General features: G+C 44.3%; 1 protein-coding gene across 1 annotated transcript in view; it reads left to right on the forward strand.

Annotated features, from left to right (window-relative positions):
* Positions 1 to 130: 130 nt before the first annotated feature.
* Positions 131 to 16,144, forward strand: part of LOC306930397 (histone acetyltransferase KAT5-like) — a 29,047-nt gene continuing 13,033 nt past the window's right edge. Inside the window, exons 1-9 of the mRNA XM_079511344.1 lie at positions 131 to 214; positions 308 to 374; positions 5,235 to 5,303; positions 6,269 to 6,405; positions 9,176 to 9,238; positions 10,642 to 10,821; positions 11,380 to 11,460; positions 11,744 to 11,992; positions 14,477 to 14,566. Of these exons, the coding sequence (XP_079367470.1) occupies positions 185 to 214; positions 308 to 374; positions 5,235 to 5,303; positions 6,269 to 6,405; positions 9,176 to 9,238; positions 10,642 to 10,821; positions 11,380 to 11,460; positions 11,744 to 11,992; positions 14,477 to 14,566 (966 nt within the window). The 5' untranslated portion in view covers positions 131 to 184. The remainder of the gene's footprint in view (positions 215 to 307; positions 375 to 5,234; positions 5,304 to 6,268; positions 6,406 to 9,175; positions 9,239 to 10,641; positions 10,822 to 11,379; positions 11,461 to 11,743; positions 11,993 to 14,476; positions 14,567 to 16,144) is intronic.

The following is a 16,144-nucleotide window of genomic DNA, read 5'->3' on the forward strand; positions in this document are numbered from 1 at the left end:
GGTCAGGGGACCCCTGTGGGTCACTGAGGGAGTTCCAGGGGGTCCGCGGACCCCCGCGGTTCCCTGAGGGTGCTCCAGGGCAGAGCCTTAGAAAAGACATGGCTGGGGGTGAGGACGTGGGGAACCACATCGTCTCCTACGGACACAATATTGTGGTCACGTGACTCCACTCCATCACTGCAGGATGAAAATGGCGGACGGCAGCTTAACGCTGGTGGGTTGATATGATGGTTGTTGTGTTCCACACGTTATTAACGTCTCACATAAACACAACGACATGTTATTAACGTCATTAACGTCTCCTCAGGTTGACGTGGTGGAAGGATGCAGACTGCCTGTCCTCCGGAAGAACCAGGAGAACGAGGACGAGTGGCGTAAGTTAGCATCACAATGCTAATGCTAGGCTAACTGTGTGTGTGTGTGTGTGTGTGTATGTGTGTGTGTGTGTGTGTGTGTGTGTACAGTGTGTGGGTGTGTGTGTGTGTGTGTGTGTGTGTGTGTGTGTGTGTGTGTGTGTGTGTGTGTGTGTACACACAGTATGTGTGTGTGTGTGTGTGTGTGTGTGTACAGTATGTGTGTGTGTGGATGCTAGGCTAGGCTAACGCCATAGCTGTGTTGTTGTTATTAAAAGGGTCTCAGTGGCTGATAATGATGATAACTGATTTGATCACGTGTTGTTTTGTTGAACAGTAATAATTTAAATGACAGCTGTGTTGTTTATTGTCTGACGGGTTGAGTTAGTGGTGGTTTGTTGTGGTGGTTGTTGTTGTTGTTGTGAACCAGATGGTTAAAGACACATAGCTTTATTGATTGATTGAATTACAGTAGGCTACATTTGAGCACAAAAACTGTTAACTGTGAGTGGACGACACCATAAAGCAGGGATGCCCAGAAGGTAGATTGTGATCTACCAGTAGATCACAAAAGCTGTGCAAATCAAATCAAATCAAATAAAACGTTATTTATATAGCACATTTAAAACAACAGAAGCTGACCAAAGTTCTGTACAGGTTAAAAACAAAAACAGAACATCAACAGCGCACAGACAAGTAAAGGACAACATAAAAGTCATGTTTTAAGACAGTCAGGTGCAATTAAAAGCTAAGGAAAAAAGGTGAGTTTTCAATAGGGATCTGAAAACTTCAATGGACAGATAGATCACATGATATAAAAAGGCATCTGCCACTTGAATTAAGGCGACTTGACATCAAAAAAGGCTCAAACCCACAATGCAATATCTTCTTTGTGTTGCGTGTTGAGCACAAACGTCAGTAGCACTATAAAGTTATGTACCAAAAGAAAAACTATTTACCCTTATTATATGTAACATCAGTGCCACTATTCCAGGTAGATTTAACTATTTTCAGCAATGGGATAAAACACTTTTGGTGGTTAGATCTCGTTTAGCTGGGCATTTTGAAAGTAGCTCTGAATTCAAAAGTGTGGGCGCCCATGCCATAAAGCATTACACTTGTTTACAATAGGGTCAACCTTGTTCAATTCATCAAAAGCAGCAAGAGCTGTCTGTCTGTGTCTGTCCGTTATTATTATTATTATTATTATGATAATGATGGACGGTTAAACACAGCTTTGTGTTTTTAAATTATTGAGGTGTTGTAGTTTATTTACAAACTCCAATGAGCCGTGATGATAGTTTTGTTGTTGTTACTGTTGTCACCCTGATTCACCTCAGTGTGAATTTATGCAGTTTGATAAGATGTTTGTTTGCGTACGTAAAACACCCTGAGCGACATAAACAGAGTTCTCCGTCCTACGAAATAGTAACGTTCGGCGCTCAGGACGGAGATTGATCACAGGACGGAACTTTATTGATATCATAACCGATCACATCGCTCCACAGGCTGGGAGCGTCGCTCCACAGGCTGGGAGCGTCGCTCCACAGGCTGGGAGCGTCGCTCCACAGGCTGGGAGCGTCGCTCCACAGGCTGGGAGCACATCGCTCCACAGGCTGGGAGCGTCGCTCCACAGGCTGGGAGCGTCGCTCCACAGGCTGTGGAGCGTCGCTCCACAGGCTGGGAGCGTCGCTCCACAGGCTGGGAGCGTCGCTCCACAGGCTGATTCAAATGGTATTGTGAGTTGAGGAAGTCGTTAACATGCCTAATTAATAATAATAATAATAATAATAACTAGAAAAAGTGCCCTTCTGGTCACAGGTCTCCACCAGGAGGACAGGAGTGTGTGTGTGATGTCCACAGGCTGGGAGCGTCGCTCCACAGGCTGGGAGCGTCGCTCTCCACAGGCTGGGAGCGTCGCTCCACAGGCTGGGAGCGTCGCTCTCCACAGGCTGGGAGCGTCGCTCCACAGGCTGGGAGCGTCGCTCCACAGGCTGGGAGCGTCGCTCCACAGGCTGGGAGTGTCGCTCCACTGTGTGTGTGTGTGTGTGTGTGTGCGTGTGCGTGTGCGTGCGTGTGTGTGCGCGCGCGCGCCACCATGAGGCTGATTTGAAAACTGTCAAGTGGCATTTCTTCCAAAGCCTAGTGGGAATATGCATGCACAGCTTCACCACAATTGGACGCTGCGTTGAGTACAAAACGGGTACAAAGCGGGCTACTCCTGAAAAGTTTAGAAGCCAATCGTAGCCAATGAGGGTGGATTATGAGAAATCAAACAAACCCGTCTTGATCACATGACTATGGAGAGCATGTGTACCGATTTGCGTGAAATTTGGATAAAATCTGAAGGAGTAATATTAGAAAATGTGCCTGTGGCTGTGGAGCGTCGCTCCACAGGCTGTGGAGCGTCGCTCCACAGGCTGGGAGCGTCGCTCCACAGGCTGGGAGCGTCGCGCCACAGGCTGTGGAGCGTCGCTCCACAGGCTGGGAGCGTCGCTCCACAGGCTGGGAGCGTCGCTCCACAGGCTGATTCAAATGGTATTGTGAGTTGAGGAAGTCGTTAACATGCCTAATTAATAATAATAATAATAATAATAACTAGAAAAAGTGCCCTTCTGGTCACAGGTCTCCACCAGGAGGACAGGAGTGTGTGTGTGATGTCCACAGGCTGGGAGCGTCGCTCCACAGGCTGGGAGCGTCGCTCCACAGGCTGGGAGCGTCGCTCCACAGGCTGGGAGCGTCGCTCCACAGGCTGGGAGCGTCGCTCTCCACAGGCTGGGAGCGTCGCTCCACAGGCTGGGAGCGTCGCTCCACAGGCTGGGAGTGTCGCTCCACTGTGTGTGTGTGTGTGTGTGTGTGTGTGTGTGTGTGCGTGTGCGTGTGCGTGCGTGTGCGCGCGCGCCACCATGAGGCTGATTTGAAAACTGTCAAGTGGCATTTCTTCCAAAGCCTAGTGGGAATATGCATGCACAGCTTCACCACAATTGGACGCTGCGTTGAGTACAAAACGGGTACAAAGCGGGCTACTCCTGAAAAGTTTAGAAGCCAATCGTAGCCAATGAGGGTGGATTATGAGAAATCAAACAAACCCGTCTTGATCACATGACTATGGAGAGCATGTGTACCGATTTGCGTGAAATTTGGATAAAATCTGAAGGAGTAATATTAGAAAATGTGTTTTACATATGTCGGCCTCCTGGTGGCGCTATAAAGAGCAGATGTGAAAAATTCCAGGCAAAGGTTTTTCCTTGGCCTCTAGGGAGTTGGCATACAAAGTTATCCACAGATCCGTGCAGTTAGAGGTAAAAACACTTTTCGGCCAGTTATAGCGCCACCATGAGGCTGAGTTGAAAATGTTCATGTGTTATTTCTTCCTCGGCCTAGTGGGAATGTGCGTGCACAATTTCACGGAAATCACACGACGTGTTCATGATTTGCAACTGAGCACTCCTGCGAACTTTGGAAGGCAATCTTAGCCAATCAGGATGGAGTCTGAGAAATCTGAAAGACCCGTTTCGTTGAATGGCTCTAGAGAGACTGTGTACCAATTTGCGTGATGTTTGTACAAAATCTGTAGGTGTACTGTCCAAAAACGTGTTTTGCACAAAGCGGCCTCCTGGTGGCACTATAACAGGCCGTTCTGGAAATCTTGGGTGTGCAAAGTTTGGCATCGCCCGGGTTAACGGTGCCGGAGATTAGCTGTTCACAGACGGACGGACGGACGGACACACACACACACGGACGGACGGAGTGCAAAACATACTCTCTCCCCATGCCTTCGGCCTGGTGGAGACAATAATAATAATACAACATAATACAACAAGAAAAGCAAGGCATAAAACATAAAAAAATAGTAGCAGTAATGCAATACAGTGAGGACATGAATAACAAGGAATTTAAAAGATCAATTAAAAGCAAGAGTGTAGAAGTGGGTCTTGAGCTGTGCTTTAAAAATGTATACACAGGCTGCCTGTGGAAGGTACAGTGTTATTTATTAAACTACAGAGGCTGCCTGTCGAAGGTACAGTGTTATTAAACTACAGAGGCTGCCTGTCAAAGGTACAGTGTTATTAAACTACAGAGGCTGCCTGTGGAAGGTAGTTTAGTAAACTACAGAGGCTGTCTGTCGAAGGTACAGTGGGAGTTTGTTAAACTACAGAGGCTGCCTTTCAAAGGTTCAGTGTTATTAAACTACAGAGGCTGCCTGTGGAAGGTACAGTGGGAGTTTGTTAAACTACAGAGGCTGCCTGTCAAAGGTACAGTGTTATTAAACTACAGAGGCTGCCTGTGGAAGGTAGTTTAGTAAACTACAGAGGCTGTCTGTCGAAGGTACAGTGTTATTAAACTACAGAGGCTGCCTGTCGAAGGTACAGTGGGAGTTTGTTAAACTACAGAGGCTGCCTTTCAAAGGTTCAGTGTTATTAAACTACAGAGGCTGCCTGTGGAAGGTACAGTGTTGTTAAACTACAGAGGCTGCCTGTCGAAGGTACAGTGTTATTAAACTACAGAGGCTGCCTGTCGAAGGTACAGTGTTATTACACTACAGAGGCTGCATGTCAGGTACAGTGTTATTAAACTACAGAGGCTGCCTGTCGAAGGTACAGTGTTATTAAACTACAGAGGCTGCCTGTCGAAGGTACAGTGGGAGTTTGTTCCACGCCGTCGGCCCCTAGAAGCAAAAAGCTGCTTCCCCGTATTTTTTGTTGCCATTTCTTTAGGCAAAGCGAGCAGGCCAGCAGTGGAAGACCTTAGGGGGTGGTTTGGGACATATTTAGGCAGACTAATTGGTAGACTAATATCTATAATTTAGTATATATGGTCTGTATGCTAAAAGCTATTTTTTAAACTGCTGCTGATTTCATTTTGTTTTGTTTTTTTCAGCGTTGGCTGAAATTCTGAGTGTGAAGGACATCCCTGGAAGGAAGGTCTATTATGTCCACTACATCGACTGTAAGTGTATACTTTATTATTCTGGGCGGGAACCCCTTTTGGTGTTTTAAGCATTATGTTATGCTTTAGCTATCGAAAAATAGCAGATATATTTTTCAAAAATAGCAGACCTACAAGCTCGTAGCGCGCCACCGAGTGGCGCGCTACGAGCTTGTAGGTCTGCTATTTTTTTTTAAATCGAAGAACGACTGACATAGATACATAGCTTTTTCAGAAAACTGTCAGGATTTAGAAGATATTTTTAGAATCTGATCTCAGGTCAAAATGGGTTAAGGTTTACTATGTCCACTATATCGACTGTAAGTGTATACTTTACTAATACTATGTCCACTATATCGACTGTAAGTGTATACTTTACTAATACTATGTCCACTACATTGACTAAGTGTATACTTTACTAATACTATGTCCACTACATTGACTAAGTATATACTTTACTAATACTATGTCCACTACATTGACTGTAAGTACACTTTAGAGCTTTTTTGAGTGGTGCAACCATTCCATTGTGGAGCTATGTGTGTCTCTGACTGGGTCCCTGGCTGGCTGTGTCCGAGCACGAAAATAGCGTTTGGTCGGTTTTCACCACCAACTGTCACTGTTGCGCAGCCTAAGACACACACACGCAAATATTAACTGTATATATAATGATTTCGGGTGTGACAGTACAGTGACAGTACAGTACAGTACAGTACAGTACAGTAGAGGGACCCCCACACGGTAACTCTGTCATTTCTCAACCGTTTCGGATGCGGGGCGGCTCGCTGGAATCGTGCCGGCACCCTGTGCGCGTTCCTGTGGGTCTGGAAGTTCTGGTGACCCCCCGGAGACCCCCACACGGAGTTGCACCACTCAGTTTGCATGTGATTTTCTGTTCCAGTCAACAAGCAACTGGATGAGTGGGTCACTACTACTGTTCTCTAGTGTTCATACTGGGTACTACAGGGCTGTGTTATGTGTTCCAGTCAACAAGCGCCTGGATGAGTGGGTCACTCCGGACCGTCTGGACACCAAGAAGCTCCAGTTCCCCAAGAAGGAAGCCAAGACGCCCACCAAGAACGGCCTGTCAGAGTCCAGGCCGGGCTCTCCTGAGAGGGATGGGGTAAGAACACTAACCCTAACCCCTAACCCCACTGACATATAGGGTCGTTTGCACCAAGAAAGATTAAATAAAGCTTAGTTTAGTGTTAATCAAGGATTTGTTGATCAAGGATTCATTTTAATTCGAGTTGTGTTGCACCACTTAATTTTAAGCATTGCTTAACAGATCTGTGTTTAAATCCTTAACCTGTGATTAAAATCCATTAAACTGTGATTAAAACTTTAAACTGTGATTAATTCATGGATTAAACTTTGTTGTGTGTCCGCCATCTTGGTTTTGCGCTGTAAATAAACAGCAGCAGTCGTGAGCATCATTAGCGTTACTATTTCATTCATATTTGAGAATGTTTCAATTAAATTATAGTGCCTGCAGCAAAAATATATATAATAATAAAAACCGTCTCGCTCGCTAAAAAAAACAACAACATAAGTATAAGCATGTTGTTTTCATTTAAACCTCCTCTCCTGCTGGTTTAGAATTAATCCCTTATTGATACTTAAATCAAAGTTTAAAGTAGTGGTGCAACAGGATTGAAATTAAAAAAACAAAACCAAGATTAAAAGGATGGTTTAAAACTAAACCGGATTAGTGAAAACTAGGTTTAAAGTTTGGTGCAACTGGATTAATAGATGAACCTTGATTTAAACCAGATTAAGGCTTAATCTTTCTTGGTGCAAACGACCCATAGTCTGGAGCAACGGAAGCTCTGATCATGAGTAAAATATAAATGCTTCCATCATACAGTCTGGAGCAACGGAAGCTCTGATCACGAGTAAAATATAAATGCTTCCGTCGTACAGTCTGGAGCAACGGAAGCTCTGATCACGAGTAAAATATAAATGCTTCCGTCGTACAGTCTGGAGCAACGGAAGCTCTGATCACGAGTAAAATATAAATGCTTCCGTCATACAGTCTGGAGCAACGGAAGCTCTGATCACGAGTAAAATATAAATGCTTCCGTCATACAGTCTGGAGCAACGGAAGCTCTGATCACGAGTAAAATATAAATGCTTCCGTCGTACAGTCTGGAGCAACGGAAGCTCTGATCACGAGTAAAATATAAATGCTTCCGTCATACAGTCTGGAGCAACGGAAGCTCTGATCACGAGTAAAATATAAATGCTTCCGTCATACAGTCTGGAGCAACGAAAGCTGATCACGAGTAAAATATAAATGCTTCCGTCATACAGTCTGGAGCAACGGAAGCTCTGATCACGAGTAAAATATAAATGCTTCCGTCATACAGTCTGGAGTAACGGAAGCTCTGATCATGAGTCAAATATAAATGCTTCCGTCATACAGTCTGGAGCAACGGAAGCTCTGATCACGAGTCAAATATAAATGCTTCCGTCGTACAGTCTGGAGCAACGGAAGCTCTGATCATGAGTCAAATATAAATGCTTCCGTCATACAGTCTGGAGCAACGGAAGCTCTGATCATGAGTCAAATATAAATGCTTCCGTCGTACAGTCTGGAGCAACGGAAGCTCTGATCATGAGTCAAATATAAATGCTTCCGTCATACAGTCTGGAGCAACGGAAGCTCTGATCATGAGTCAAATATAAATGCTTCCGTCGTACAGTCTGCAGCAACGGAAGCTCTGATCATGAGTCAAATATAAATGCTTCCGTCATACAGTCTGGAGCAACGGAAGCTCTGATCATGAGTCAAATATAAATATAAAAGCTTCCGTCATACAGTCTGTAGCAACGGAAGCTCTGATCACGAGTCAAATATAAATGCTTCCGTCATACAGTCTGGAGCAACGGAAGCTCTGATCACGAGTCAAATATAAATGCTTCCGTCATACAGTCTGGAGCAACGGAAGCTCTGATCACGAGTCAAATATAAATGCTTCCGTCATACAGTCTGGAGCAACGGAAGCTCTGATCACGAGTCAAATATAAATGCTTCCGTCATACAGTCTGGAGCAACGGAAGCTCTGATCACGAGTAAAATATAAATGCTTCCGTCATACAGTCTGGCGCAACGGAAGCTCTGATCATGAGTCAAATATAAATGCTTCCGTCGTACAGTCTGGAGCAACGGAAGCTCTGATCATGAGTCAAATATAAATGCTTCCGTCGTACAGTCTGGAGCAACGGAATCTCTGATCACGAGTAAAATATAAATGCTTCCGTCATACAGTCTGGAGCAACGGAAGCTCTGATCATGAGTCAAATATAAATGCTTCCGTCATACAGTCTGGAGCAACGGAAGCTCTGATCATGAGTCAAATATAAATGCTTCCGTCGTACAGTCTGGAGCAACGGAAGCTCTGATCATGAGTCAAATATAAATGCTTCAGTCGTACAGTCTGGAGCAACGGAAGCTCTGATCATGAGTCAAATATAAATGCTTCCGTCATACAGTCTGGAGCAACGGAAGCTCTGATCATGAGTCAAATATAAATGCTTCCGTCATACAGTCTGGAGCAACGGAAGCTCTGATCACGAGTAAAATATCTCCATATACAGTATAAAGAGACACAGACAGACAGTTAAAACGGTTTCTATGACAAGTTGACAACGGGTATTATTAGGTTCCCAAGTTGCATCGTTCTCCAGTAGGCCGGTGGCCGACGGGCACGTACAGGTCTAGTAATGATAAACCTGGTTTTAATAAACCTGGCTTTAATAAACCTGGCTTTAATAATCCTGGCTTTCATAAACCTGGCTTTAATAATCCTGGCTTTAATAATCCTGGCTTTAATAATCCTGGCTTCATGAACGTCAGTTAACTCTTACCTTTTTCTTCCTTTTCATTCCAGAGGAAAGATCAGAACCTACAGTCGACCACTGCTCCCTCTAGAGGCAAGACCCTCCCCACCCCGGTACACTATTATTATTATTATTATTATTATTGGTATTATTATTATTGGTATTATTATCATCTACCATTGGTTTCTACAAGACGTTATTTTTACCCGATCGTTGGTGCTTGTTGTCCTTCTAGTCCGGCAGCCGAGAGGCTTCTTTTGTTTAAAGTGGTAAATTTGGTATATAGTCTTTTTTTTTATTGGCCTAAAATATTGTCTATAATATTCATACATTCATGAATCCACTTGCTGTCGGTATTGAGCAATCTGTTTTATAGGGGTTTCTTGTGATCCTACCAAACAAGGGACTAAATTATTTTCGCTCCTATACCACCAAAATGTGGAACGCCCTACCATCAGTCATTAAGACATGCGAATCCCTTGACTCCTTCAAAACCGCTCTCAAAGGGCACCTACGGACGGCTGCAATTCGAAACTGGCCTCCGTAAAATCTGAATTCCCCCACCACCGCCCACCCCTTTTTCCCCTTACTGTATGTTTATTTTCCCTTTTTACCTCCTTTATGATGAATTCCTGTACTGTTCTATATATATATATATATATATATATATATATAAGTGTCTATTTGTGCCTTGTACGTCTCTAAATGTTTTGATTAATTGAACAAGGTGGACCCTCTTGTAAACAAGTGTAATGCTTTATGGTGTCGTCCACTCACAGTTAACAGTCTTTGTATTGAGTTTGTGCTTGAAATGTACTGTAATTCTGCAAACTGTTAATAAATATTTCAATCAATAAAAAAAACCCATTAACATCCTATGAAAGGCAGAAATGTCAAATTTTCCTTTTGCTTTAAGTAGCAACATGTGACGTGTCAAACTAGGGGGTTTTCATCATTCTGAATCCATTCCAAGCATTAGTTTTGCACAAAAAACACTCCTTGGGCTAAAAGTAGCCATAGCCACTTGCCCAAATGTTCCCAAAATGTGCTGACCTCATCACATTTGTCATGATGTCTATAGCCGTTGTTAGCCCAAGGAGTGTTTTTTGTGCAAAACTAATGCTTGGAATGGATTCAGAATGATGAAAACCTCCTAGTTTGACATGTCACATGTTGCTACTTAAAGCAAAAGGAAAGTTTGACATGTTTTCCTGCCATAGGATGTTCATGGTAGGGTCACAAGAAACCACTACAAAAAAAGCCCAATACTGACAGCCGGTCAGCAAGTGGATTCCGAGTGCCGTGCTACGAGCTTGTAGGTCTGCTGTCTTTTTTTTTTATCGTGAATATTTGGCCCAAATCTTTGAATAAATAAAGTTTTTAACTCAAAGCTTTGCTTCTGCGGTGGCCCTGGAACAACATATTTTCAGATGGGGGGTCCCTGGAACAACATATTTTCAGATGGGGGGTCCCTGGAACAACAACAGGGTTTAATGTGTACCCCTCCTCCCTCCAGAAGCGTAAGGCCGACTCCGGTCCGGCGCCGCTCCCCTCCCAGGCGGTCGGCTCCGTTCCGTGTCTTCCCGGCTCGGCCGATGCGTCTCAGGCCTCCGTGTTCCCCGTCGTTGGGGGGGCCTTCGGCACCAAGAGAGAGAGGGAAGACCTGGGCCTGGATCCGCTGGCCTCACTCACTACGGTAAGAATATACTGGACCTGGGGTCACTAGTACACCTCATAACACATAGAGAGAGAGAGGGAAGACCTGGGCCTGGACCCGCTGGCCTCACTCACTACGGTTGGAATATACTGGACCTGGAGTCACTACGATACGAATATACTGGACCTGGAGTCACTACGGTAAGAATAAAGACCTGGGCCTGGACCCACTGGCCTCACTCACTACGATACGAATATACTGGACCTGGAGTCACTACGGTAAGAATAAAGACCTGGGCCTGGACCCGCTGGCCTCACTCACTACGGTAGGAATATACTGGCCCTGGAGTCACTAGTACACATAACACCTAGAGAGAGAGAGGGGGAAGACCTGGGCCTGGACCCGCTGGCATCACTCACTACGGTAAGAATAAACTGGACCTGGAGTCACTACACATCATATAATCACATAGAGAGAGAGAGGGAAGACCTGGACCTGGACCCACTGGCATCACTCACTATGGTATAAATATAGTGGACCTGGAGTCAGAGGTTGAAAAGCACTCCTCATGTGACGTCTCTCTGTCTCCCCCTACAGCAGCAGAATGGAACTGCACGTCGCCTCCTCCCCTCGCAGCCCGGACGCAAGAGGAAGGCCAACTGCGGCGGCACCGATGAGGTACGTCCCTTTAAAAGGTCCCCCTCTGCACCCACACTTTATTATAGAAGGTCTATCTGTAGTAGAGCCCTGCAAGCCCATCAGGACCCGACCAGGGTCCGTTTCTGTACCTGACCAACCTGTCCCTCTGTCGCCCCCTGCAGGACTCCCAGTGTAATAATAATAAACACAGAGCCTGTCCCTCTCTGTCGCCCCCTACAGGACTCCCAGTGTAATATGTCCCTCTCTGTCGCCCCCTACAGGACTCCCAGTGTAATATGTCCCTCTCTGTCGCCCCCTACAGGACTCCCAGGACAGTTCGGACGGCATCCCCACGGCTCCACGCATGACGGGCTCCCTGGTGTCGGACCGCAGCCACGACGACATCGTGACGCGCATGAAGAACATCGACTGCATCGAGCTGGGCCGCCATCGCCTGAAGCCCTGGTACTTCTCCCCCTACCCCCAGGAGCTGACCGCCCTGCCCATCCTCTACCTCTGTGAATTCTGCCTCAAGTACCTCAAGAGCCTCAAGTGTCTGCAGAGGCACCTGGTGAGAGTGTGTGTGTGTGTGTGTGTGTGTGTGTGTGTGTGTGTGTGTGTGTGTGTGTGTGTGTGTGTGTGTGTGTGTGTGTGTGTGTGTGTGTGTGTGTGTGTGTGTGTGTGTGTGTGTGTGTGTGTGTGTGTGTGTGTGTGTGTGTGTGTGTGTGTGTGTGTGTGTGTGTGTGTGTGTGTCAGACTAAATGTATGGTCTTGTCTTCCAGACTAAATGTATGGTCTTGTCTTCCAGACTAAATGTATGGTCTTGTCTTCCAGACTAAATGTATGGTCTTGTCTTCCAGACTAAATGTATGGTCTTGTCTTCCAGACTAAATGTATGGTCTTGTCTTCCAGACTAAATGCATGGTCTTGTCTTCCAGACTAAATGCATTGTCTTGTCTTCCAGACTAAATGCATTGTCTTGTCTTCCAGACTAAATGCATTGTCTTGTCTTCCAGACTAAATGCATTGTCTTGTCTTCCAGACTAAATGCATGGTCTTGTCTTCCAGACTAAATGCATGGTCTGGTCTTCCAGACTAAATACATGGTCTTTGCCTTCCAGACTAAATGTATGGTCTTGTCTTCCAGACTAAGGCCCTCATTTATCAACCGTGCGTACGCCAAAATATGGGCGTACGCCGAAATTACCGCAATTTTCGGCATTTATGATTTGCGCCAACGTTTGATTTTGAACTTGAGCCAAGACAAAAACCACGTCTGGTCGGGAGCTGTCGTACGCTTTGTCCTCACCTGTTTTTCTGTCGTAGAACAGCGGAGCAGCATTGTTTGACCAGCTGAGAGGCTGTCACAGGCATCGAAACATATGTATTCACTCCTAAAATGTTTATATAAAACTGTATGTATATGGGCTAAATGTAAAAAGTAAAAAAAAGTAAAGGAATACATCAACGATGTGTCTTTGTGTCATACGAAATTAGTAGGAGATTTCCAACTTTACAAGCAAGCAATTAAAATCGCGCATTTAAAAACAATGTTGCAAGTTAGATGCGTAAGCCATTTAAACAGTGTTTTGCATGATGAGCACATACATGCGAGGATTTGGGCTGTGTGCTGAAATATTTCCATGACGGGACGTTTAGAGTATAGTGCACTGTGCAGTGCTGCAGCGCGGAGAGTCCCAACATGTGTAGCCTACTGTAGCCTAATCTACAGCAGGCCGATGTCTTTCTGGAGTTACAGTATGTGCAATCTCCTCCTCGTTTAATAAACCCGACGCGTCGCTCGAATGCCAAATGTGCCGTGCCAGCGCAAGTGGGAACGCATCGGAGTTAGGTAGGCTAAACCACCCAGCCAGGCTGCCAGCCCACCAGTGCCAGTGTGCCACATGAGGCTGGTTTAGGCTGCACATTCATATGTCAGGTGACAGCCCATCCACTGCACCGACTACTGCGACTATAGCGAGGTAATCTAAATAGATTGTCATAAACGTGCATGGTCGCGGTGTCATGAACGGACCACAGTGATAGAGACAGACAGGACAGGAGAGGAGAGGAGGAAAACAGCAGCGTGTGTGTGCGCGCCTATTTGTTATTTAATTCATTGTTCACATGCAGGTTCAGATTTTCGTTCACTAATATATTGTTGTAGGCTATATTAAATGAATAAATACTTTAATAATTTAATATAGGCTACAACTAACAACACACGGCAGGCGCGTAGCGCGGATCAAATGATTTCATTTCATTTCATTTCATTTCATTGACTGGGCAAATTAGCATGGGGGGGGGGGGGGGGGGGCATCCCCGGCCGATAGTGAACTGTGAACTGTGAACGGTTTGGGGAACCATTTTAAAACAAAGGCTGTGGTTTACTAACCAGAAATTTGCATGCACAATTAAGGCTCAAAGTTGGGCCAGCTCTAGTCTAAACTGACTGGGCCACGGCCCGTATGTGCATGCGTGTGTGTGTGTGTGTGTGTGTGTGTGTGTGTGGGGGCAGCAAGGCAAGCGAGGCGAGAGGAGAAACGGGTAGGCTACTATACAGCTACAGCTTTATTTTATTCATACAGGTGTTCGTTCTTTATTTATTGAAGATAGGCTACAACAAACCAGTTGGACTTGCAAGTTGCGTGTGCGTGCGTGCGTCTGTGTGTGTATGAGAGGGGGGTGACTTTTTTATTTACTTTTTTCGTCATGTAACTATGGTTTCCAAGGTCGTACTGCAGTTGTTCATGTCGCAAAAACGAGGGCGAGGCTTGATTTCATAGGGCGTGCCAGATAGATTTCAGCCGTCACATTTATCACTGCTAGGAATGAAATTAGGAAGAAACAGCTGTCTGCGATCACTTTGTAAATGCCGACCCGACGTGGGTGTACTACGAATCCTACACTCGAATTTGGGGCAGATTTTACACTCGATTGATAAATGAGGGCCTATATGTCTTGTCTTGTCTTCCAGACTAAATGTCTTGTCTTGTCTTCCAGACTAAATGTATTGTCTTGTCTTCCAGACTAAATGTCTTGTCTTGTCTTCCAGACTAAATGCCATCTTCGACATCCTCCAGGGAACGAGATCTATCGTAAAGGAACAATCTCGTTTTTTGAGATCGACGGCAGGAAAAACAAAGTGAGTTCTGATTGGTCCCTCATCCTGATGATTGACAGCCCTGTAGACCAATGGTTCCTCAAAGATTACACGTTTGACCCAAACTAGTGAAAATAGCAGATCTACAAGTGCACGACGCGTCACGTTGCGCAGCGTTGCAAGCTTGAAGATCAGATATTCTCAGTTCTATTTCATTTTTATTTCTGGTATTTCTTAGATTCGTTTGTTTTTTTAAATTCATGGACTTATAGGACACAACATATACATCATTGCATCAATATTGCATAGTTATACAATACAATACAAGACAATACAATACAAGACAATACAATACAATACAATACAATACAATACAATACAATACAATACAATACAATACAAAAAAATAAAAACTCTGTTTTTCAAACTCCATTTCAAGCAAACAGAGCATTCTACGCATGCACCGAAAGGGAAATTATTGGCCGAAAACCGAATATCCGAATATGATTAATATTATATATCTTTTTTCCTACCATTGCTGTCATAAAGCTACCTGATTTATGGCAAAATAAATGGTAATGGCAAAACTTAACTTAAATAATAATCACTATTGTGGGTCCATAAAACATTTATTCAGCTCTTTTGAATGCATTAATTGGATTCACTATTCGGTGATATATTTTCTGCCTATTCGGGCGGAAACCAAATTGGCAGAAAATGCATTTTTAGACATTTTATGCCGAATATTTTCTACAGACGAATATTCGGTGCATCACTAATTCTAACTTTTTTCCCCCCAAACCTTGCATAAGAAATCTGCTAAAACAAAAATGCCTTTTATACTGAAAGAGTTTAACATAATCCTCTACGCAGAGTTAGCACAAATATTCTACATTTTACAAAATAATGTCTTATTATTGTCATTATTATTATTATTTTATGTAATTATTTTGGGAAAAAATAGTTTCAATTTTTTTTTAAACTTTTAAAATAAATAAAACGAATGTAGGAGTTATTGCTCCACGACTCCTATGTCCTCTCCTATGTCCTCTCCTAGCCCCTCCCATCACCAGCTTTGGGTGTGTAATGTTTTTATGAGTGTGATCCCAAACTCATGTTTTTGCTCAATTCTACGGAAAACATATTTTTCAATTTGTATTTTTTTATTTTTTTCTATTGGCTGTTGGTAGTCATGGCTGCCAGTTCCTATTGGCTGTTGGTAGTCATGGCTGCCAGTTCCTATTGGCTGTTGGTAGTCATGGCTGCCAGTTCCTCCTATAGGCCTAGGTAAGGTTTATTCTACTTATTTGAGTTGTTATACCATTGTGTTTTCTTCATATTATTATCGGTCTTTGACATTAGGAAATGTACTTAGATTCTCCAGAGAAAAAGAGTGTAAATGCCTAATGTTAAATGACACCACTATCTACCGGAAGTGGGCGTGGAAAGTGGGCTGTGAGATAGGCCTATAGAGCGTCGCAGTCCCGCCTCCTACCCTGGACCAGGAAATGATTCTCCGTTCATTTTCCTCATAGACATTTCAGAAAGTATTTATTTAAAGACGTTTACGCCGCGGACAAAGCCAACTCGAGTCGTGACAAATCATGACAACAAACACAA

This window comes from Electrona antarctica (genome assembly GCF_951216825.1).
Source record: "Electrona antarctica genome assembly, chromosome: 9".
NCBI classification, from domain to species: Eukaryota; Metazoa; Chordata; class Actinopteri; order Myctophiformes; family Myctophidae; genus Electrona; species Electrona antarctica.